The sequence below is a fragment of the Lucilia cuprina genome, chromosome 4 (assembly GCF_022045245.1).
Source record: "Lucilia cuprina isolate Lc7/37 chromosome 4, ASM2204524v1, whole genome shotgun sequence".
In the NCBI taxonomy this organism is placed as follows: Eukaryota; Metazoa; Arthropoda; class Insecta; order Diptera; family Calliphoridae; genus Lucilia; species Lucilia cuprina.
Window position 1 is genome coordinate 41,364,865 of NC_060952.1, and position 24,438 is coordinate 41,389,302.

The 24,438-nt window shown below is 31.3% G+C and overlaps 3 protein-coding genes and 1 long non-coding RNA gene across 6 annotated transcripts; 3 read left to right on the forward strand and 1 right to left on the reverse strand.

Moving 5' to 3' along the window:
* The first annotated feature begins 978 nt into the window (after positions 1-978).
* Positions 979-8,542, forward strand: LOC111678251 (nuclear pore complex protein Nup133). The gene is made up of 12 exons (XM_023439536.2): positions 979-1,288; positions 1,353-2,067; positions 2,211-2,403; positions 2,463-2,576; positions 2,648-3,272; positions 3,332-3,536; positions 3,606-3,718; positions 3,778-4,343; positions 7,354-7,706; positions 7,765-7,953; positions 8,017-8,233; positions 8,300-8,542. The coding sequence occupies exons 1-12, from the start codon at positions 1,080-1,082 to the stop codon at positions 8,458-8,460; spliced, it is 3,660 nt and encodes a 1,219-aa protein (XP_023295304.2). The 5' UTR covers positions 979-1,079; the 3' UTR covers positions 8,461-8,542.
* Positions 8,543-8,868: 326 nt separating this feature from the next.
* Positions 8,869-23,154, forward strand: LOC111678266 (myeloperoxidase). Of its 3 annotated transcripts, none has more exons than XM_023439553.2 (6): positions 8,869-9,131; positions 13,177-14,695; positions 14,757-15,136; positions 15,944-16,113; positions 16,166-16,995; positions 22,963-23,154. In XM_023439553.2, exons 1-5 carry the CDS (start codon positions 8,986-8,988, stop codon positions 16,447-16,449), a joined length of 2,499 nt encoding a protein of 832 aa, XP_023295321.2. In that variant the 5' UTR covers positions 8,869-8,985; the 3' UTR covers positions 16,450-16,995; positions 22,963-23,154. The 3 variants fall into 3 exon arrangements, with proteins under 3 accessions (XP_023295321.2, XP_046804413.1, XP_046804414.1); XM_046948457.1 differs by lacking the exon at positions 22,963-23,154 and adding an exon at positions 17,092-17,292; XM_046948458.1 differs by lacking the exon at positions 8,869-9,131 and adding an exon at positions 9,183-9,495.
* On the reverse strand, positions 9,018-13,314 carry LOC124419369. The gene is made up of 3 exons (XR_006940519.1): positions 13,109-13,314; positions 12,896-13,026; positions 9,018-9,138 (listed from the first exon to the last, which is right to left on the reverse strand). It is a non-coding gene; the product is annotated as an uncharacterized LOC124419369 (long non-coding RNA).
* Positions 19,947-20,905, forward strand: LOC111678272 (ELMO domain-containing protein F). Its single transcript, XM_023439565.2, has 2 exons — positions 19,947-20,362; positions 20,422-20,905. The coding sequence occupies exons 1-2, from the start codon at positions 20,157-20,159 to the stop codon at positions 20,750-20,752; spliced, it is 537 nt and encodes a 178-aa protein (XP_023295333.2). The 5' UTR covers positions 19,947-20,156; the 3' UTR covers positions 20,753-20,905.
* Positions 23,155-24,438: the final 1,284 nt, after the last annotated feature.

The window sequence follows — 24,438 nt, forward strand, 5'->3', positions numbered from 1 at the left end:
AAAAATTTATTTCATTGCTGACATTACAATCTCCAATTTTTTCTTATGAATCATCAAAAAATTATAAAAAGTCCATTATGTACAAATTAATACATATTGTGAGCTGTTAATATTTTATATATGTAATTTTTTCAGAGTATAATTTAAATTATATAAACCAGGGACTGTAAATAAGTGTTATTCTGAAATTTTTAACCCAAAAAATCTCTATATTGGAGTCAACGAAGACCTATACTTTTATATACCAATATACTCGTAATGATGCGTTTTTTTCAGAATACACGATGATTTTAAAAAACGATCTTAGCTCCACAAATAACAGTTATTTTTAACGGAAAAATAAAAGTCTGATTGAAACAGTTAAAAATTAAAAATTAAATTAAGAATTATTTGAGGAGTTTTACTTTTTCCACCAAAAAATAAAAATCATTTGGGAAATTTTGCTTTCCCCGACAAAAAATCAAACAATGTTTTTATATATTTTTTTCAGTCTCTTATTTTATTGAGTTTATCTGACCAAGTCCATTAAATAATTGATTGAACTGGCGTTGAAAACATCGGAATCAAAAATGGCAAATGGTAATTTTCTGTTATGACTGAACACAAGCTTTTTAATTTCTTTGGTAGGCATTATTATTAAAAATGATTTTTATTTTCTGACGGAAAAAATAAAACTCCTCAAATAATTTTTATTTTATGATGGAAAAATAAAACTCTTTTTTAAAAGTTTCATTTGAATTTTTATTTTTAGGTTGAAAAATAACTTTTTCAGGTGGATTTTTATTTTTAAAGTCACAAAATAACTGTTATAAATCAAGTTTTTTGATATAACTTATGACTGTTACGGTCCCTGGTAAAAACATTCTAAATTAAATTTGTTATATTACAACGGACTGCTTATTTACTCATCCCTAAGTAGTACATTTAAATCTGGCATCTTTGTAAATAATTTCTGTCATTTACCAACACTGCCATTTGAAAGCGCCACACATTTTCGTGAATTGTCAAAAGAAACGCCGGTTTTTGTTTATTGTGCAAAATATTTGTAAAAATCTTTTAATTGAAAATACAACAAATAAATGAAAATGGATAAAAATCTTCATCAGCAACTATATTCGGGTATGGCGCGACATTCTTTGGGCGGCGCAGGAACTGGGATACGCTCTAGACAGGCATCTGCATCAACATTTAGTAATGCCGGACGCAAATCTTTAGGTGGTTCTGCCTTGAGTTATGCTGCTGGTGGTTTAAAGAAGACAGCTGGTAGTGGAGGCAGTATAGGGCAAAGGTAAGTAAAATGTTTGTTTTTAAAGGGTTAAATATAAATAACTGAAACATATTCTTTATTCTAGTCGTTACAGCATTTCTGGACGTTCAAATCAGTCGTTTATGGGTATACGTTCCGATTTTAATTTAGTTGAAAGCTATGGCTTGCAGTTACCGGTTCTGGTAAATGAAGCCTTAACATTTAGCGAGAAAAACCAATCTGTGTCAGTACGTTGCTCTGAAAATGGCTGGGCTTGGGTGGTGCATGGTCGCCGCCTTTTAGTTTGGCAATATAAAGATGTACGTAATGCCGGCACTGGCAATTCGCCACCCAAAAGCGCCAAAGATCTATTGGCTCGCAGTCATCAGCGCAGAGGTGGCGCCATGGCCCAATGTCGGGAACTGACGCTACCGCACTGCGATATTGGACACAAAGCCTCTTTGGTTAGTGTTTTCTTAAGTGAAAGCCAACAAATGGCTTCGTGTGTGGCAGTTTCACCCACTGGTGATGTACGCTATTGGCCATCAATAGCCCACGATGGCAGTTCGGTTGATTTAACAAATATTCTCGATGGTCAAGAGTTTGATTATATGTTGACATTGCCTCAACACCAAATGCCTTTAAGTTATTTGCTTGTCACAACCACCTGTAGTATGGTTCTGCTACAATTACAATTGCAAAATGGTCGTCATGTGTTGCAGCATAAAACAATACGTCAACCTTCGGGATTTTTGGGTGGTATTGGTAAAAAGTTTGCTTCAATTATAATTGGCATGAATAATGCCAATGATAAGGAAAATGTAAGTTGGTTTGTGCTTTGTTGTTATCATAAAATCTTGATGAATTCATTGGTAGTTGAATCGATCCTTTCGCTTCTTGCCATTTTATAAATTTTAAATTTTATAAATGTTAATAATTTTTAATTTTGTTCAATTTTGTAAAGAAATTTGTGGCTGTTGCTTGTGATCCTCAAAATTCTGGTGAACGTGAAGCAGTTGTGGCAGTCTTAGCTGATCGTTGGATACAGCGCTGGCGTCTAAATCATTCGGGGAATAATGAACAATTGCTATTTGAAGATTCGGAAATAATACGTAAAATACGTGATGAATTTCAACAAAAATTCTGGAATGTTAGAGGTAAGAAAATAATATAAATTAAAATTCACAGGAGTTTTTAAAACTTTTCTTCCAAACAGACAGTTTTAATGTTGATTTACAACTCCTTGATATGCATATTTTTGAGGATAAGACGTATGTCTTAGCTGGAGCTGTAAATTCCACACAAACTCCACAGATGTATTATGCCATGAGTAAGTATGAATTATTAACTATTTATAAATATTTTAAGTATTTTATACATTTTCTTAAATTTAATTTCTAGGCGTTTTATCTACCACCAATGAAGGGATGCGTCTATTGAGTTTTACTCCCTTTAAATTTTCCCATTTTTATAGTGTGGCCACCGAAAATGAATGTTTATCATTGCGTTTCATTATTTGTCGCACACACATTTATATTTATAACGATAAGGTAGTCTACCCACTGCCTTTATCCAATATACAAATTGGTGAAATTGATGCTGAAAAAATTGAATTTCATTTACAAGATGATCGTATACTAAGTGCTGCTGTTTGTGCTAATATTCCTTTAGTATTTAGTCGTACGCATGGTTTAGTTTCTATAACCCCTGGTGATTTTGATAGTTCAGATATATTGAATGCTTCTTGCACTACACCTGAAGTATTTTCACCCATGGGCGATACTACTTTAAGGGAACAAAGTGTTTTGTCGTCATCGATGAGTAATATAAATGAACAGAATTTGTATATGTATGAATTAGATCCAGATTCTATATATTCGGAATTCAAAGATGAAGTTAGTCAATTGAAGGCTGCATTTATATATCGTTTGAAACGTAATACTAATATGTGTAATAGCATTTTAAACGATTTGCTTAGAAATGCTACGGAACCATCAACTACCGGAGAAGCTGCACAATTGGATAAGTATGTTTTAAATGTAAATAAAGAATATTATTTAAATTATTACTTTATTTACTTCATAGAATTGTTATTACTATTGCTGAAGATTTGGCTGAAGATATTCCCGCCACCGATCCTCGTTGGGAACAATTATGGGAAGAACCTAATGCTCAAAAATATGCTTTAGGCAGTTCTTCCTCTTTGCAAATTATAACACAACTTAAAGAGAAAAATTTGGCCTTAAGGCATTTTGTAGAATTTCTACATGCTACTGGATTGTGGGAAAAGGTAACTAACTGTTAGCTTCTTGGAAAAGTCATAAAGTCGGTTATTAATACATATATCTAACTATTTCAGTTGAGCTCTGTACCCAGTGCTGGTGGCAATGTTTTAAAACCCACTAGTTTTGTTATATCCGATATTAACGAAAGAATTATTGCAGCCATTGCTTTAAGAAGTATACAAAACAAGTAAGTTTTTGTTTTCTACACAGAAAAACAAATAATTTTTAAGCAAACATTTTCAACAGATACAACAAACTCATCGATGAGGCCATAAATTCGCTAGTACAACGTTGGCAAGAACGTCCCCAGGGTAATTTAACCGCTCAAGATTTGTTCTATGTACGCATTTGCAAGTTCCAAGATATTTTCCAAGCCTTCTGCGATCTAGCCGATAATCGTATAGAAAATCAACATCAATCATCAAATTTAGCTTCATTTATCTGCGATATTAATACTGTCGTTTTGCACATCACTACCGAAGTAATTAATTTCCGTGAACAAAATTCTACAATTTATTCTTTGCCTGCCGAAAAAATGGATTCTTACGAATACTTACCATGGACTGCCATGTCGGGTAATATTGGTTTAAGAGATTCTCTTTCACATCTTATAGATATTTCGGTAAAATACGGCGCTCATGGTACTAGTGATCCTGATTTAAGACAGAGAATATATCAACAAATATTGGAATTGATTGATTTTATATTGGATGGCCGTAAGCATTATTTGGAAAGTGTAAGAGACACAGAGAAATTCAATGTTTTGCAACAGCAGTTTGAGTCGCAGAGAAGGGATTTAATATCGATTTTGAGTGAGTACCATCATACAGCTTTGAAAATTTAAAAAAGTTTTATATACATATTTATATAAAGAAGACAATGGACTAGATATTGACTACACTAGACTAGATATAGTCTATATAGTCTGGTCTATAGTCTAGTCTATGGTTTAGTCTATAGTCTAGTCTATAGTCTAGTCTATAGTCTAGTCTATAGTCTAGTCTATAGTCTAGTCTATAGTCTAGTCTATAATCTAGTCTATAATCTAGTCTATAGTCTAGTCTATAGTCTAGTCTATAGTATAGTCTATAGTCTAGTCTATAGTCGAGTCTATAGTCTAGTCTATAGTCTAGTCTATAGTCTAGTCTATAGTATAGTCTATAGTCTAGTCTATAGTCTAGTCTATAGTCTAGTCTATAGTCTAGTCTATAGTCTAGTCTATAGTCTAGTCTATAGTCTAGTCTATAGTCTAGTCTATAGTCTAGTCTATAGTCTAGTCTATAGTTTAGTCTATAGTCTAGTCTATAGTATAGTCTATAGTCTAGTCTATAGTCTAGTCTATAGTCTAGTCTATAGTATAGTCTATAGTCTAGTCTATAGTATAGTCTATAGTCTAGTCTATAGTCTAGTCTATAGTCTAGTCTATAGTCTAGTCTATAGTCTAGTCTATAGTCTAGTCTATAGTATAGTCTATAGTCTAGTCTATAGTCTAGTCTATAGTCTAGTATATAGTGTAGTCTATAGTCTATTTATCGATTTTGAGTGAGTACCATCATACAGCTTTGAAAATTTAAAAAAATTTTATATACATATTTATATAATGAAGACAATGGACTAGATATTGACTACACTAGACTATAGATATAGTCTATATAATCTGGTCTATAGTCTAATCTATGGTCTAGTCTATAGTCTAGTCTATAGTTTAGTCTATAGTCTAGTCTATAGTCTAGTCTATAGTCTAGTCTATAGTCTAGTCTATAGTCTAGTCTATAGCCTAGTCTATAGTCTAGTCTATAGTCTAGTCTATAGTCTAGTTTATAGTCTAGTCTATAGTCTAGTCTATAGTCTAGTCTATAGTCTAGTTTATTGTCTAGTCTATAGTCTAGTCTATAGTCTAGTCTATAGTCTAGTCTATAGTCTAGTCTATAGTCTAGTCTATAGTCTAGTCTATAGTCTAGTCTATAGTCTAGTCTATAGTCTAGTCTATAGTCTAGTCTATAGTCTAGTCTATAGTCTAGTCTATAGTCTATAGTCTATGGTCTAGTCTATAGTCTATGGTCTAGTCTATAGTCTAGTCTATAGTCTAGTCTATAGTCTAGTCTATAGTCTAGTCTATAGTCTAGTCTATAGTCTAGTCTATAGTCTAGTCTATAGTCTAGTCTATAGTCTAGTCTATAGTCTAGTCTATAGTCTAGTCTATAGTCTAGTCTATAGTCTAGTCTATAGTCTAGTCTATAGTCTAGTCTATAGTCTAGTCTATAGTCTAGTCTATAGTCTAGTCTATAGTCTAGTCTATAGTCTAGTCTATAGTCTAGTCTATAGTCTAGTCTATAGTCTAGTCTATAGTCTAGTCTATAGTCTAGTCTATATTCTAGTCTATAGTCTAGTCTATAGTCTAGTCTATAGTCTAGTCTATAGTCTAGTCTATAGTCTAGTCTATAGTCTAGTCTATAGTCTAGTCTATAGTCTAGTCTATAGTCTAGTCTATAGTCTAGTCTATAGTCTAGTCTATAGTCTAGTCTATAGTCTAGTCTATAGTCTAGTCTATAGTCTAGTCTATAGTCTAGTCTATAGTCTAGTCTATAGTCTAGTCTATAGTCTAGTCTATAGTCTAGTCTATAGTCTAGTCTATAGTCTAGTCTATAGTCTAGTCTATAGTCTAGTCTATAGTCTAGTCTATAGTCTAGTCTATAGTCTAGTCTATAGTCTAGTCTATAGTCTAGTCTATAGTCTAGTCTATAGTCTAGTCTATAGTCTAGTCTATAGTCTAGTCTATAGTCTAGTCTATAGTCTAGTCTATAGTCTAGTCTATAGTCTAGTCTATAGTCTAGTCTATAGTCTAGTCTATAGTCTAGTCTATAGTCTAGTCTATAGTCTAGTCTATAGTCTAGTCTATAGTCTAGTCTATAGTCTAGTCTATAGTCTAGTCTATAGTCTAGTCTATAGTCTAGTCTATAGTCTAGTCTATAGTCTAGTCTATAGTCTAGTCTATAGTCTAGTCTATAGTCTAGTCTATAGTCTAGTCTATAGTCTAGTCTATAGTCTAGTCTATAGTCTAGTCTATAGTCTAGTCTATAGTCTAGTCTATAGTCTAGTCTATAGTCTAGTCTATAGTCTAGTCTATAGTCTAGTCTATAGTCTAGTCTATAGTCTAGTCTATAGTATAGTCTATAGTCTAGTCTATAGTATAGTCTATAGTCTAGTCTATAGTCTAGTCTATAGTCTAGTCTATAGTCTAGTCTATAGACTGGTCTATAGTCTAGTCTATAGTCTAGTCTATAGTCTAGTCTATAGTCTAGTCTATAGTCTAGTCTATAGTCTAGTCTATAGTCTAGTCTATAGTCTAGTCTATAGTCTAGTCTATAGTCTAGTCTATAGTCTAGTCTATAGTCTAGTCTATAGTCTAGTCTATAGTCTAGTCTATAGTCTAGTCTATAGTCTAGTCTATAGTCTAGTCTATAGTCTAGTCTATAGTCTAGTCTATAGTCTAGCCTATAGTTTAGTCTATAGTTCAGTCTATAGTCTAGTCTATAGTCTAGACTATAGTCTGGTCTATAGTCTAGTCTATAGTCTAGCCTATAGTCCAGTCTATAGTCTAGTCGTTAGTCTAATCTCTAGTTTGGTCTATAGTCTAGTCTCTAGTCTGCTCTATAGTTTAGCCTATATTTTAGTCTATAGTCTAGTCTATTATCTAGTATATAGTCTAGTCTATAATTTAGTATATAGTCTAGTCTATAGTGTAGTTAGTCTTGTCTTTTATTTAGTCTATAGTTCAATAATTATTATTTTTAACTTTGATCTATTTCCACTTCCTTTCAGTTGACAACAATCAATATGAAGCAGCTGCCAAATTAGCAGAAAAATACTTGGATTTCCAAAGTCTTGTTCTACTCTGTGATGTAACAAACAATCAAGAGCGTCTCGATACATATATAAAAAAATATGAAGAATATGATTTCTCACAATTTGCCATTAATTGGCATTTAAGACAGAATAGACAAGGTGAAGTATTTGAACGTTTTAAAGGCAATCAGGCCGCCTTATCACAATTTATGCGTGATCATCCAACATTGGGTTGGATACAACTTGTATTTAATGGTGATTTTGAAAGAGCATCTAAAATACTATTTCAATTGGCTCAAAGTGAAACAGAATTTGTACAAAGGAAAAAGGTATATTAGAATTATTTTTACAATTTAAAAAGAAGTTTTATCATAAAATTCCTATTAGTCTATGTTGTCTTTAGCTAAACTATCAGCATTTGCTTCGACAGGATCGGATTTGTCCTTACAATTAGAAACCATAAATGCTGAATTAAATATTGTAGATTATCAGGAGCAATTAAGTGAACATTTACTTTTGGCCTTTGGTTATGATGTTGAACATCAAAAAGTTTTAAAAATTGAGGAGATTATTAATGTAAGTAGAGTTTTCGAAATGTTTTATATCTAACTAATTATGTTGTGTTTTCTAAAATAAAAGTTATTTATTGCCGAGGAGAATGAAACAGCTACAGAATTTGATTTCCGCAAAGCCTTGGAGTTGTTAAATTATCTCGAAGATCCTTTTGAGGCGAGACACAAGATTTGGTGTGCTGCTATTTTAAGAGACAATTGGGTGGAATATGATACAAATTCTGCTGTAGATTATATACAGAATTTGTTATTCTTTAAACTCATTGAATTGTGTCACTTAATGGGCAAGTATTTCTATTTTCTTAATATTTGTTTATAATTTGTGAACTGTTTACGTTTCTTTTAATTAGATGGTGACTTTGAAAGTTTTCTACCACCCATGGAAGAGTTTATCAGTAGCACAGATTTAGAAGATTTAGTTAGTAACAAATCATTTCAATATCTGCTTAAACTTACTTATGAATACATTAATGATGCCTATAAGAAAAGCGATGAAATGATGGAAATGTAAAACCTTCAATTAGTTTGTTTAAGTTTTTAGTGTTAAAAATAATAAAATTGCATTTTTTTGTTATAAAATTTCTAACAAAGTATTTTCAATACATTTTTCAAGTTATTGAATTTTAATAACCCAGTTGCTACTTTTATTTTGTAGTATTTTATAATTATGGTTCAATTTACAAACAATCAGATTCATTCACTAATTTATTTGTATTAATTTTTAATCTCTCATTACAAAACAAATCATTATTAAAATATGCGAATATGTCTATAATTTTCATCTAATATCATATTTTAGTTTAGTTTAGTCTATAAAGTTTTATGTTTTATTCGCCCATTGAAACCTTAGCAATGCTCTAAGTAAATCACAATCATGTCTATTGACTGCCTTACGTCTACTTTATATTTGTTTTCCAAGAGTTTAGTTACTTTTTAGACATCGTTACGTTTACAACATCATCTTCTTAAAGAACTAATTTATTGTTTGATTGTTTTTAATAAAATTTAAAAAGTTTAATTAAAAAAAAGAAAGAAAATGGCGGATGAAACTACTCCTTTAACTAATACTTTTGTACCGCAATCACCTCCCGGTCCGGAATATGTTTTTCCTGGAGGAGTTTCTCCTCGTTCGCGTCGTCATAAAATGCAGCAATTTCAATGGTGTTTAGGATTAACATTTTTGTGAGTTCTATAAAAGAAAACGAATGTGTGATGAAATAATTAATTAAAAACAAAAAATTGTCAACAAATATGTGAAACAAATAAACCACTGTTCTAATATAGCTTTTAAAGGACTTTAAGGATCAATATTTTTCCTCAAATATAATCCAAGAAAAAATATGTACTTTATTTAAAAAGTATTAATCTAAATTTATTATGGTTGAACCGAAAAATGTGCAAAAACATTATTTAACAAAAACAAACATTACTCAGTAGTTATGGAGTAAAACTAAAGGAGTGAAATAATCTTAACAAAAAATTAAAAAAAAATGTTAAATCTATTTAGTAGCGAGAAATTCGTCTATCTTCTTCATATGGACAAATTGTACAAAAAGTTTATAATTATTAGATGAGGATAAATTTTGCATTTAAGTGATAACATCCATCCAGTTTTTGGATAATGTTTCGGCAGCCTAAGTGCTATTGTTTAAAGACTTTTAAATAAGTGGGACATTTCGGAAAAGAGATGAAGCATAAAATATACATATCTTTTACTTAAACTTTCTAATAACTTATCGGAAGTTGTGTAATCAAATGTCTTTTCAATTACGACCGACATTTTTGTTATAAAGTTGACATTGTTAATAAGATGTGTAAGGACCTTATACCATTGGCAATCGGTTAAGAAATTTCAAGTCGAAGGCGTATTTATAAAACAACCAAACAGCGCTGATGTTTTTGCCGGCAAATGCTCATAGTTTTTGTAAATATCGGAGTTCTTAAACCGACTTAAATTTTTTTATATATTCCGAAGCTTTAAAAAAAAACATAAACAGTTTCGTAGCTTTTGGGCAACACTGCAAAAATCTGATGGGCGAATATCTAATAGTTTTGGGAAAATACGGCAAAAGCCTTCAACACTAACTTGAAAGGTCTTTTCTTAAGAAAATTCCACATCCATTTTGGTGCCAAAAAGATATACAATCCTTTGTATTTGCCCTTCTTCATATGATATCCATATGGAAGTCTACTTCGAGTGCCGGAAAAACTAGGAAAGCAATTTTTCTGGTTCCATTCTGAAATTTAGTTCAATCATTGTCTTATCCCGACTATAGTATGGTTGCTTTCTTTCTGTTTCTATGTTAAGAGCTGGCTAGTGCCAGTGGAACAGAGTGGAATCCTCTTCATCAATTACACCCTGAGCAAAAATTTCGTGGGAGATTGAATCTTTAGATTGTCTGCGAGTTTCATCGTCTTATCCTGATTATAGTATGGTTGCATTTTTTCTGTTTCTGTCAGAATGACATCCTCTTCATCAATTACACCATGAGCAAAAATTTTGTGGGAGATTGAATCTTCTATCATGGAGGCCAAAAAGTCAGAGAATTGTTACCATTTCGTAAGAATTTCGATCTTCATTATTTTTTTTGTAGCTATCCTGAATTGACCACGAGATTGAGAATACTTGTGGTGTCTATTCCGAATTAAGCATAAGCATATGGAGAGCGGCAAAATTGTCAAAATATGTAATATTACCATGACCTGGTAATCCAAGGTATCTAATACAGTGCCATTCTCTTTGTCGCACATTCGATGACCAAGTCCGATGTGGTATAGATATTTTCGTTAGCTCTATATAGTCATTACTGTAAATATTGTACGATCAATTTCGGAGGATTGTGTCAAATTAATTTGAATTGTACTGGATTAACACGAAGGATAATTAGGATAATCACTCTGTATAGAAGGCAAAAACGTGATTTTGTTACTCCTCTCAAATTTTTCCTTGCTTTGTTTTATGATGATTCCCAAAATATTTTAAGTCTAGCGATGACCGTTCATGAGCTGCGCCAAATTAAAAAAAGGTATTTTGGAATTATTTTTTTTCATTTTTGTTTTGAAAAAAGATATCCAATATCTAAAAGGGGTTTTAAAGCCGTGTCCAATGATGTATTAATCATAAATAACCGTCTGGTCATAATTTTTATATTCCAAAATATTTAAAATTGTTATGTTTTTTTCACTCATAAAAAAAATTTTGCAAATTTTGCGCACCACTAGACTTGGCTTCAAATAGATACCACATATTGTATATTTTGTTTAAGAAATACTTGTAACATTTAAAAAATAACTAAAAAGGAACTTTTTTGTAAGCGGTCAAGCTCACGAACGGCCACCGATAGACTAGAAAAAATTTTGGAACCATTTTAAAACATAACGAAGATTATTTGAAGCTGGGTGAAATATTGAATTTAACATCGTGTCACCTTATACGATATTTTCTTACAGCTCAATAATAGACAACACTTAACTGAAAATATTTTAGGTAACATCATATTACATAACAGCGAATTTTTTTTTTTTGGGGGGGAGGTGTTTGTCTATAGTGTAATAATCAATATTCCAAAAAGAATAGCTTCTATGACCCTGGTAATTTTGTATGATCTGTGTATAATATGTATATGAATCCATGCTACAACTACGTTACATTCCGATCGAAAGATCTTTCTCAAAAAAGAAATATAACTTTTTTTAGAATGACATCACTTTACATTTTCAACGTGAAATTGACTACAGTTTGAAGTTATCATTTCTATAAGTTTTTATCGATTTATTTACAAGTTTTAATTCCACTTTTGATTGGTATTGAGTTCAGTGACAGATCTGATAAACGCGATAACTTGACGATTTTGATTCCGTTAAGCATCATAAGGAAAAATTTCTAAGAGCGATCATTATATTTAGTTTCTTTAATATATTTCAACCACTGAATCGCTTAAATCTATATTTAACATGACCGAGACTGACTATTTCGAGCACATTATCTTTTATTCTTAAAGATACACTTGTCTTGGAATTCACACTGCCTATCCTTGAACTAAGTTCACTAGTTGTCTGGAAAGCTATTCTCGACTCGGACACAACATTAAAACCCGTTCTTAAACTATTGCAAAAACACTAAGGTAAACCAGAAGTTTAATTTAGTGATTGTCTATGTTTGTATATTAAATATCCCAGCAGTTCGACGGGACAGTCCCGAACTGACCACTTAACCTACCACTTGTTGTGACCCCTAGCCACCTGACTACCCAGGTGACCGACTATTTTAACATGGGCTTGTCCTACGAGGAAGTCAATCGTCACTCTACACCCGACAAAGAGACAGTAAAGAGACGATTGCCTCCGCTCTCGCTTACAAAGGGGACACTAAAGTGACGACTGTCTTCATTCTCGATTACAAAGGGTACAGTCGTGACGAATGATCCAAAACATACGAATTACGATCATCCAGGTGGTTAACTATTAGTGGAAATTACTGTCTTTTTCGTATGCATTGACTCTTTGTCGAACTGCTGGGATGCACTTTTGTATTCGGTATCTAAAAATGATCGTCTGTGTCGCTGGATGGCGAACCTAACATTTTTGAAATAAGAGTTGATATAGTGAAGGTTTTATTCTCTTCTTCATGAAGAGCATTCTCTACAACTCCACCTTAAATCGGCTATATAAATCGATTTTTTCGTTCGCGATCGATATATTAAATTCTCCTTAATGTTGAGCGAGAGTACACAGGTATTGATGTTTGAAATATTATTTCAAATTGCTATTTATTGCTATTTAATTTGCCTATATACTCTCTTAGAAAACTCTTTGCATTCCTAAGGCTACGGAATTACATAAAACCAGTTGTTTAAACTTAACATATATTTTTATTTTATTTGTTTATTTTTAAAGTTATTCGCTTTTATAACTGTGTAATACATAAGGAATATTAAATTACTTACCCAGTTTATTGGCCTACATTCGTTGGCAATAGACTTCTTGCCACTTAAAGTAAACAACTTCCAACTTAAAACAAAAACAATCATTTGTTGTTTTGTGGCTTTAACACTTTAGCAAAATATTTGTGTAGAAACTGGAAAAATACTTATATTAAAAAAAAATAAAAAAGTTTAAAGCAAAACAAAATGCAAAATATATGATAGAAATATAAATACCACAAGTGTATAACATTTCAAAGAGAAACTGTTATACTTGATGTTATGTTCATTTATTTTATCAATAGAGTCATCATTATTGCATCTTTGATTATTGTCTTAGCCATAAACAATGAATATCCGTATCCGCCCGTTTTATTTTTGGCTACAAATGAATCAGATAGTAATTCAAATCAAACGGTCAATTCAACGGTTATACTAGAAAGTTTGGAAGCCATAAAGTTTCCCATACCTGATGAGCCAGAAGATGATTGGTCTTTGAGACGTTTTCATTTGCAACATAATGACACTGATTGGGCTATAAGTGAGGGTATTAAAGCCCTAGGGGATCGTGAAATATTGGAAGAGAGTTTGGAAACAACACCAGTTGATTCACCAGCATTTCGTCATTACCGTTCATTAAGTTCAAATGCAGCTTCGAGGAAGTTGGCGCGTAGAGGTTTTGTAGAAAATGAAGCCACTGATAGCTTAGCAGCGAAATTTAACTATACACGTGGACGTGTGCGTTCAAATATAGGACATGGACCAAGAATTATATTACCTGATCCTACTTCTGATATAATATGTGACTTCAATGCCAAATATCGTCGTTCTAGCGGTATATGTAATAATAAAAATCATCCACGTCATTATGGAGCAGCTTTAATACCCTATCGGCGTATGGTAAATCCCGACTATGCAGATGGTATTTCTCAACCCAGGGGAGTGCTTAAAAATGGCACCAGTTTATTACCACCAGCTCGTGAAGTGTCATTGAAAATAAATCGTGCCTCTTATGAAACAGATTCAAATTTCATTGTAATGTTGGCAGTGTTTGGACAGTTTTTAGATCACGACATAACAGCCACTTCCCTAACATCCTCTCTGGAAGGCGAGTCTATAAATTGTTGTGGTCAACCTCTAAACTTAACGCATCCAGAATGTTTCCCAGTTACAGTATTACCCGATGATCCTTATTATAAAGAATATAATTTAAGCTGTATGAATTTTGTGCGCTCAGCTCCAGCTCCTACAGGTCATTTTGGTCCTAGACAGCAATTAAATCAAGCCACTTCATTTATAGATGCTTCAGTGGTCTATGGAAATTCAGATTTGCGTCAAAAACATCTACGTACCCTTAGCAATGGTTTGCTGCGCATGTATATTACCGAAGATAATAGGGAATTATTGCCCATATCTACTAATCCAGATGATGGTTGTAATCGTGAAGTCATGATAAAACAGGGAAAATATTGTTTTGAATCTGGTGATGATCGTGCCAATGAAAATTTATTATTAACATCCATGCATTTACTGTGGTCACGACAACATAATTATTTGGCTGGTGGTCTACAGAAAGAAAATCCCGACTGGGACGATGAAACAGTATTTCAGGAAGCACGTAGAATAGTAGCTGCCCAAATGGCCCATATAACTTACAATGAATTTCTACCCATATTATTGGGCAGAGAATGGGCAGATAGAAAGGGTATTACACCTCAGAAGGATAATCTGAATGCTCCTGATACTTATGATCATAATGTAAATCCTTCTATAGCCAATTGCTTTGCAGCAGCAGCATTTCGGTTTGCTCATACTCTATTGCCGGTAGTTTTTTACTGCGTATTTTATATAAAAAATAGATTTTAATTGATTGTAACTTTTCTAGGGACTTTTTAATGTCACCAGCAATCACAGTAATCCAGAGTATATGGAACTGCATAAAATGCTATTTAATCCATTTTCTTTGTGGCAAAGTGGTGGCATTGATAATGCTCTTCTAATTGCTACCAATACGCCAGTTCAACGTGTAGATCGCTTTTTTTCCTTGGAAATAACACAACATCTATTTGAAGATAACTCAGATGATCATTTACCCGCCTGTGGTTTAGACTTAGTTTCGTTGAACATTCAACGAGGACGAGATCATGGTTTACCCGCTTATCCAGTTTATAGAAAACACTGTCAATTGCCACCGGTAGATACTTGGGAACAAATGGCTCAAGCTGTGGATAAGGACGCATTAAACTCGATACGAGCAATTTATAGGTATTTGTTAGAAATTATTTGCAATTGAATCTCGTGACAAAAGAACTCTTTATAAGTTTTTAAAATTTTTATTTTTATAAAATCTTGCGCAATGAAGATATTTCTTTAGTTAGTGAATTAGTTAGATAGTTAGTTAGTATGTTGTGGTCTCCGGTAGGTGAGTGGTTAGTGTTCTAGTGTGGTAGACCGGAGGTGGTGGGTTCGATTCCCACCCGTGGAGCAGGCCCGATATAGGCCTAGGTGTATTTCTTCGGATTTGATGTGTATACATTCTACATACTTTCAAACTAACTAACTAGTTAGTTATTAAGTTAGTATGTTATTAAGTTAGTTAGTTACTTAGTAAGTTAGTTACTTGGTAGTTAGATAGTTAGTTAGTTAGTTAGTTAGTATGTTGAGGTCTCCGGTAAGTGAGTGGTAAGTGTTCTACTCTGGTAGACCGGAGGTGGTGGGTTCGATTCCCACCAGTAGCACTGGTTAAGGAGCGCACAACAGGACCAATAGAGGCCTAGCAATGTTTCTTCGGGTTTGATGTGTATACATTATACTATTTAGTAAGTTAGTTAGTTAGTTAGTTAGTTAGTTAGTTAGTTAGTTAGTTAGTTAGTTAGTTAGTTAGTTAGCTAGTTAGTTAGTTAGTTAGTTAGTTAATTAGTTAGTTACTTCATTACGAGCTTTGGTCTAACGTCGAGAACAGTATCTACTAACCTTCAAAAATATACTTAGCTAACGGAAGACTATAAATAACGACTATATTTTAATGCAACCCTGATCTAGTTATAGTTAATTAGTCTAATTCAACTACAGATCTCCCAATGATGTCGATGTTTATACAGGAGCTTTAAGTGAGCCTCCCTTAGAAGGAGCTATATTTGGTCCTTTATTAACCTGTTTGGTAGGTGATCAATTTATGCGTTTAAAACGAGGAGATTCATTTTGGTACGAACGTAAAATGGGACCACAAAAGTTCACTAAAGGTATGTAATACAGTTAATTCAAATAAAATTGTTAACGAATTTTAATTTTCAGATCAATTAAAAACCCTCTACGGCACAACATTATCCCAAATAATATGCCGTAATTCCGATGATATTAAACAGATACGTAAATATGTTATGGAACATCGCAAAAATGAACCAAACATTATCATAGACTGTGATGATATAAAGAATTTTAATTTTACTCCCTGGAATTTAAATCAACAACCTGTACAATTGCATAAAGCTCAATTCAATTCTCAAGCTGCGAGAATACGTGTGATTAATCAATCACAGACGAATAAAACGAATCAATCTTTAAACTCTATAAATTAATATAAAACTATAATATGCTTATTTACGTACATAATGTGAATCATCAAACAGACCATACATATGCCACCAGCATCATCATTATCACCTTCGCCATAAACATAATCAAACACAAATAAAGTTTAATGACTTTTACACATACAATTTGTTTATTCTTTTTGTTTAAGAAAAATACTTATTTAATTTGTTTATATTTTATATTTGACTTAATATAACAATTAACTTGTTTCTAACAGTATATTTACGCTTAGGAAAATTATGATGATAATGATGTTGCATTATCAGTAATTTGATTCATGCATTGAGGCATAACAGAAGTGTATTGGAATCCACTTATTTGCAGATTGCACAACATTACACACTCCTCACAACGACCAACTGACAATGAAGTTTGTTTGTCCGCTTTTTAAAACATCTTTCAACATTCATCATCATTTTGCAAGCAAGCAAGCAAACGAACGAACGAACGATCGATTAATGATTGTTCGACATCATCATCGTAATATGGATCACTGGTACGCGGCTGATGTAATCTTTTAAGGAATTACGGTATGTTTCAATAATCTTTTGTTTTGTAGTTCATTTTTATTATATTTTGTTTTTATTATAATTGTTATTGTTTTTTTGTGTTTAATTTTCCTTAAGTTTACACTTGGTGATAGGAAAGAAATTTTTACTGGTTTGACCATGAATGCGAAAACTATTTTGAAAGTATTGTATATCTCCGTGAGAATGATCACCTCAAGTTTTTCTATAATATAGAATTTTTTAAAATCTAAACGGAAAATATTTTAATAGAAAACTTCCTCCTCCTTGTTCCTGTTAATAGAGTTTCGAGATAAAATTTGTACATATTTTTGCAATAACAAATAAGATTAATTATTATTCTTTTTATTTTTGCAACATTGAGTTTTTCTCTAGAAGCTCAGCTTATCAGTTCAGAAATAAATGTTAATTACAAAAAATTATGTAATAACCAATAAGGAAATGAAATAAAATAATATTGATGAGTTATTACTCCCCAAAAAATATATAGTCCAAAATCTGACAACAGTACTTTGTATTGTATTCTATAAAAAAAAAAAACATTCAAATGACGCGTAATAATAATCTTTTATACTCCAGTTAATATGGTGTATCTTATCTCTAGACTATAAAGACAATCAAATAAAATAAAAAATTAATTTGTTTTATTTTTAATTTTACTTTTTTTTGGCGAACATGTAAATGAATCGTTACAATTTCGGCTACCAGTGATAAGAAATGAAAGATGACATAAAACTCTTAGAATCTTAAAGTCAAAAGATAAGATGAATTCTTTGGAATTTGAATGAGGCTAATTTTTGGCAAATTCTCAAAAGAGGAAATTCCAAATTAATTTTAAATAGAACTTTTATGATATAAACTTTACACTCTGGTCCAGTGTGAAATTAATAATCGCAATGTTTATTCTTGATATTTATATTTACGTTCGCATATTTAAATCCTATGAAATGGGATGCAACCATTCTTCTTCGTTAGTACAACTGAATACAGAACGATTACGCCATAGACTAAGTAAGGTGATAGGAGAATGTATAGTACATAAAGTCCAATATCGGGCCTGTTTTGCGCTCCTTTTCATGAAAAAAATCGTTCACTTTTCAATGTTCAGAAAATCAGTTTCTAGGACGTAATTTCTAAGAATTTTCAAATCAGTGTTAGTCAGGAATGTAATTTCGGAAATAACTAATTTTCAATATACTTGGATCTAACTTCAACGAATGCCTGACAGTGGCAGAGAAAGTGCGCCAGAGTTTTACTGTACTCTCAATTCATTCTTTTTAATCCGCACGGCCAATTTTGTATATATGAGCTTGTAATCGTGCGTGTCTACGCAGAATACGTACCATCATTCGAACTTCAGACTTGCTCATTTTGACAAGATTTTTCGTTTTGTTCTAGTCAGGGTAACCCCATACGTTCATTGTGCTTCTACCCACCGTTTCATTATTCCAAGAGGCGTTATGGGATTCTCTCGCCCATATTTTTAATTCAGCTTTTGTTGCGTCAAATGGTTTTGCGTTTGTCAGGTTAACTACCTCGAGGTCCCATTCTTATAAAGCTGTTACAATCACACTTTCGTTGGCGACTACTTCCGAGTAGCCTGGTACCCATATCATGTAAACCTTACCTCTGGGATAGTATTCTTACAATCCAATATTTCTATCACCTGATATCGCCCTAGTTGCCTTCTGGCTGTCGGTAATAATATTAATTCCATTATTGTTCGGACTTCTTCGTGAAAGCTTGCTTATGATTAGGTAAACGGTAGTATATTTTTGTTTCTGGGTCTTCAATATAGAATCCCAGACCCACTTTACTCCCGAACATAGAGACATCCATATAACTACAAATTTCTGCTGGTATTTGCTCTAGTTTTCCGCTTGACTAAGACATTCTATATGGGCTAGATTTAATTCTAGGTTTAAGACTGGACTTACGACTAGACTATACCAAATTCTAGACTTACGACTAGACCATGGACTGGACTTACGACTAGACTATCGACTAGACTGGTCTAGACTAAACTGTGGACTAGTCCATGGACTAGTTAATAGACTAGACTATAGACTAGACTTAGACTAGAATAGAAACCATCACATCTTCGTTGTAAACGGAAGTTAAATTTTTACGTCTCAAAAGTTATGCAACAGTCAAGAGATTATATAGTACTTGAGCAAATTGTACATGAACCATGCACAAAATTGTCCAACTTACGTCTGACAGCTCACCTAGGGGTTTTTATTGATGCTTGACTATTTGTAGAGATTAGAAAATGTTAATTTGCTGATCCTAAATTCACAGATGAAATAACCTCTTACCTCATTTTCTTTTTGTCATGAGTTTTTTTAGATAATAACACCATATGTTCATTTGATTCCTACTATGTGACATTTAAGGTTGTGAAAAACACATGCAGGGACCTTACATGATGGCATGAGGAAAAATTAATTATTACGATGTTTTTAAGTATCTACAGGATCAAGGCTTGTTAGACCATTTGTTAGAAAAGATATGTAGTATGCCAGGTATTGTATGTATATCTTGACTTTGTATTGGCGCTATTTGAACGTTGCTATCAAAAGCTTCTTTTAAAGAAAAGCCTGAAATATTGTTATATTTTTTCGATACCTCGAAGCAGAATATGCTTTTTTATTAGAAAATGTGTTGTTTTGTAGCTCCATTTTTGATATAATAATCGCTAAGCGTCTTAATTGTGCTTACTCTCTCTAAAAACAAGAGTGGCATTAAAATGGGATTTACCCCATTGTAGTTGTTATCACTTACTGCTTTAGATGAATGATGCGAATTATGAAAATATTCTACATAGTTAATTTCAAGATAACATTGTTTACATACCTATTTGTGTGTGTATATATTTTTGTTATTATTTAAATTACGGAAAATAATAAAAATTAATGAAACAACAAAAACAATTTAACTATGCGAAATTTTCAAATAATTAAAACAGTTGAACAACAATACTTGAGGTGTAGACAACAAAAAACCTCCCGGTATTCGTCATAAGGACCAATAAATTAAATTAAATATTTGTTTGTGTTAATGATCATTTTCAAAAAAGGCCGAATTTACTCGAGCGAATTCAGCAGTGTTGTAGGGAAAATTTTCGTTAAAAACAAAAAAATCTATAAAACTAAAAAGAAAAAATGGCTCCTAATGAAACATCAGCCTTGTTGAAAAATTATCGTGAACAAAATTATCCTAACAATGGAGATCGAAATAATAACAATAATAATAATAATAATGGTGGAACTGTAGTTGTGGGTGGTTATCATGCCATGGATGATAAAAATCATATTGTTTATGTTAATAAGGATGCTTCAGAGTATGAGCCCATATTTTGTATAAACGAGTAATTACTATAATTGTTTGACTGCAAATCAATTATAAAATATAGTATTTTTATTTTAGCTATACATCCTCCTTGACTTTGGATGAATTGCTACCATATCAGTTAGATCCTTGGTGGCAAAATTTACGCAGCATTTTGTTTTTAATATTTTGGTTGACCCTTTTACTGACATTTCTTACTGCCTGTCTGTTATCGTATTTACAATTGGGTCATGTCACTTGTAATGTGGTGGAGAAACAGCTGTTAACTACTAATCCCATTGAAGTGTCATCATTCTCTGCCAGCAGCAGCATTTTAGCAGAAGCAACAACATTATCCACAACCATTGCCCAGGTATTATCAACTGAGATCTTAGGTGGTACAACATTATCAATGACAACTGTACCATGAATCGAAAAAATAAATAAACAAAATATTTTTGTTTTGAATTCCTGCTTCTATGAAGTACTTTTGTAGCTAATTTAAGAATAATTTAAATTTATTGTGTGTAATTATGTGAAAATATGTAAAAATAAATTTAATTGCTTAAATAATACAAATTAATTGCCTGTTAAAATATTTGAAGAACAACTTAAAAAAAATCCATGCTTATTTGCGATAACGATATTGGACATTGCACAAATATACATATATGTATATGTATATGTATATGTATATTTTTAAATACTTCGCTAATTATAAACTTTTATTTTGCACGAATCTTAGACCTGAGATAGTTCTGATTTTTATTGGGAGCAAGTGATAGCTATTTGTAATGGAAACTTAAAGATAATAATTCATCTATCTATCTATCTATCTATCTATCTATCTATCTATCTATCTATCTATCTATCTATCTATCTATCTATCTATCTATCTATCTATCTATCTATCTATCTATCTATCTATCTATCTATCTATCTATCTATCTATCTATCTATCTATCTATCTATCTATCTATCTATCTATCTATCTATCTATCTATCTATCTATCTATCTATCTATCTATCTATCTATCTATCTATCTATCTATCTATCTATCTATCTATATGTTATATATTTCTTGTATTGAGTATATTAATACCCGTATATTGGAAAGTATTCTTACGTAAAATTCCTAAAAATGCTGTTCCTCGAATCACGATACAAATAAATAGATAGAGTAACGAAATATTTAGATTAACCTATATTAATGGGGATTAAAAAAATCGACTATAAAATATAAGTTTATCTCCTCTGTAGTTGGGACTGTAAATTGAATTATCTAACAAAGTCGGTACTACAGAACGCTCGACTATAATCTATAATTTATACAACATATTAGATTGTACACTTAAATATACACTATACTATAGACTTCCTTAACTAATGGTTCAAGAAGAGACTTGTCTAATGTCTCGAATATATCTTCATTGGGATGTAGAATGTAATATCAACCATTCGATCGGCTAATGACTCGACTATGACTTCGACTATAGATTTTATTTATTTATTTAACAATATTCAATAACCTAGCCTATAGGTTACAAATTTCTACTTTGTTAAAGACACTATTAAAATATCGGTTAAACAACAGTAGTCTCGACTAAAGGTTTTAGTATAGACTCAATTATAGATATGTCTATAATCTCTACTATTAACTCGGTTAAAGTGCCCATACATACATATATATTCTGGAACCAGTTATTGATTTGATTATAGAAATAAATTTAGATAGTCTCTGTTATAAACTCGACTATCGACATTTTTATCAAATCGGCTTTGGGTAGACTCTATTATGTATGTATTTCGAATTCTATATCCAAGTTTGTCTCAACCTTGGGCTTAACTATTAAGTCGGACTATAAACATGACTATAGACTCGACTTTTGACTCGATTGTAGGACTTATTGTAGATAGACTTGTTTATATGCTCGACTAGACACTTGATTGTAGATTGACTTTATTGTATCTTCGACTAAACACTTGATTGTAGATTAACTTGATTATATAAAACTTTAATCTAGAAAAGAGACTCGTCCATAAACTCGAATATATTTGAGACAATTCTTTTAGTTCTACTTCCCATAGATTGCATGATTCATCCGCAACTAAAGCAAATACATACAGCTTAATATCGATGTGTACCCATCAGTCCAGCAGAACAGTCTCGAACTATCTACCATCCAGCGAGTTGTCCCACGAGGAAATTATATCGCTACACCATTGATTACGAAGAGATAGTCAGAATGCTAGTCTTAAGGCAACAATACATTGGAATAAAGATTTTTGTTTAATTTTTTTATGTGTTCCGTCTCTAGATTACTAAGGGATTGTATAGTAACGACTATTGCGCTTACAGTGGGGACACTAAAGCGATAAAACCAACGTAATATATGTATAATGTTAGTCAATTTTATTCCTAAATTACATTTTTCAAAATGTCTTAAAGAAATATTGAAATTAAAACACTTTTCAAAATTTGTATTTTCTTATAGTTTTCCAAAAAAAACTAAATCAGTTTTATTTAATAATAATAAAAAAATCATAAATAATAAACACAAATAAATTTAATAATTTTAATATTCTAACATTTCAACCATTATTAATTAATAATTAATTTTCTTTTAATTTATTTTCAGGATTCAATATTTAATATAGATTTTTTTTAATTTATATAATATTTCGTTATTCATTCTTTAGGTTCAAACTTAAAAATGTATTTTTAACTTTTTCATTTTTAAAAAATATCAATATCTATTCAATATTTGACTAAATTTTGTTTTTTGGCTTTTATTAATTATTATTATTTATATATTTATGTTTTTTTTTGTTTTCTGTTCTAAATATTATCCATTAAAAAAAATTAATTATACTAAAAATAAAGTTTTAACAACATTGTTTATATTTATTTCTTTTATTTTATTATTAAATATTACACATTTTATTTATATGTAAATATTTTATATACTCGTATGTAATTAATTGCTTTGTTTAATGTTTATAAAAAAAATTATTTACATTTATTACAAATAAATTACATTTAATTATATTTAATAAACATTCTATAAGATAACAATAAAAATAAATTTTATAATTTATTTAATTATTTTTTTTTTAATAATTTATTTGGTGTTATTTATTTTCTTTATTTTGTTAAACAAAAAACGGATTTATTTTCCTTTATATTGTTAGTTTGTTACCGCCCCTGGTTTGTTTTGTAAAATTATTTCAGAATAACGCCTCTGCTGAGTTGACAAGAAAAAACTGTGATAAAATTTAATGCATATTTTAAGGCGTATTTTAGTAAAATTTACTTTCTGCTGAATTCTGGACCTCTGATAAGAAAAGCCAAATTTAAAAAATTCGTATTTTTGAAGCAACATTTTTTCATTACACTCGAAGAAAAATTTTGTAAAATTGGTTAGATTTTGGTAATAAATAATTTTTTTTTAATTGCAAACTATCTATTGAACAACAAACAAGCTTTTTTTCATTATATTTTTTAAAAATTAGAAATAACATTATTGTTCCAATGTCCTATTAATCTTAAATATGTGACAAGTCTTTTTTAAAGGTGTCAAAAGTTTTAGGTATGTTTTTGAAGTAAAGGATGTTTACGTAATATTTTACGGATATTTTAAGAAATTTTTGTTATTTAAGAAAATTATTTCATTTTATATTAATGAGGGAGCGAAAACATATTTTGACAGCGGGGTTATAGTTGAAGTATCTGCCTCAAGTCTCGACTTTTGTATTTCATTAATGTTTATAGGTTGGATTATAGAATGACTATAGTTTGGAATATAGTAGCCTGGACAATAGCCTAAACTGTAGTATGCACTATAATCTGGACTAGAGCCTACACTATAATCAGCTCTAGTATATAATATAGTTTGGATTAAGTCTGCGCTATAGTCTGAATGACAGTCTGAAGTATTATTTGGACTGTAGTCTGGATTATAGATTGTACTATATTCCATACTACAGTTTGCACAATAGTCTGGATTTTTGCCTTCATTATAGTTTGTACTATAGTTTGAACAATAGTCTGCATTCACTGTCTCGACTAATGTCTTCACTATAGTCTGCACTAAAGTTTGCATGTATTATGCATG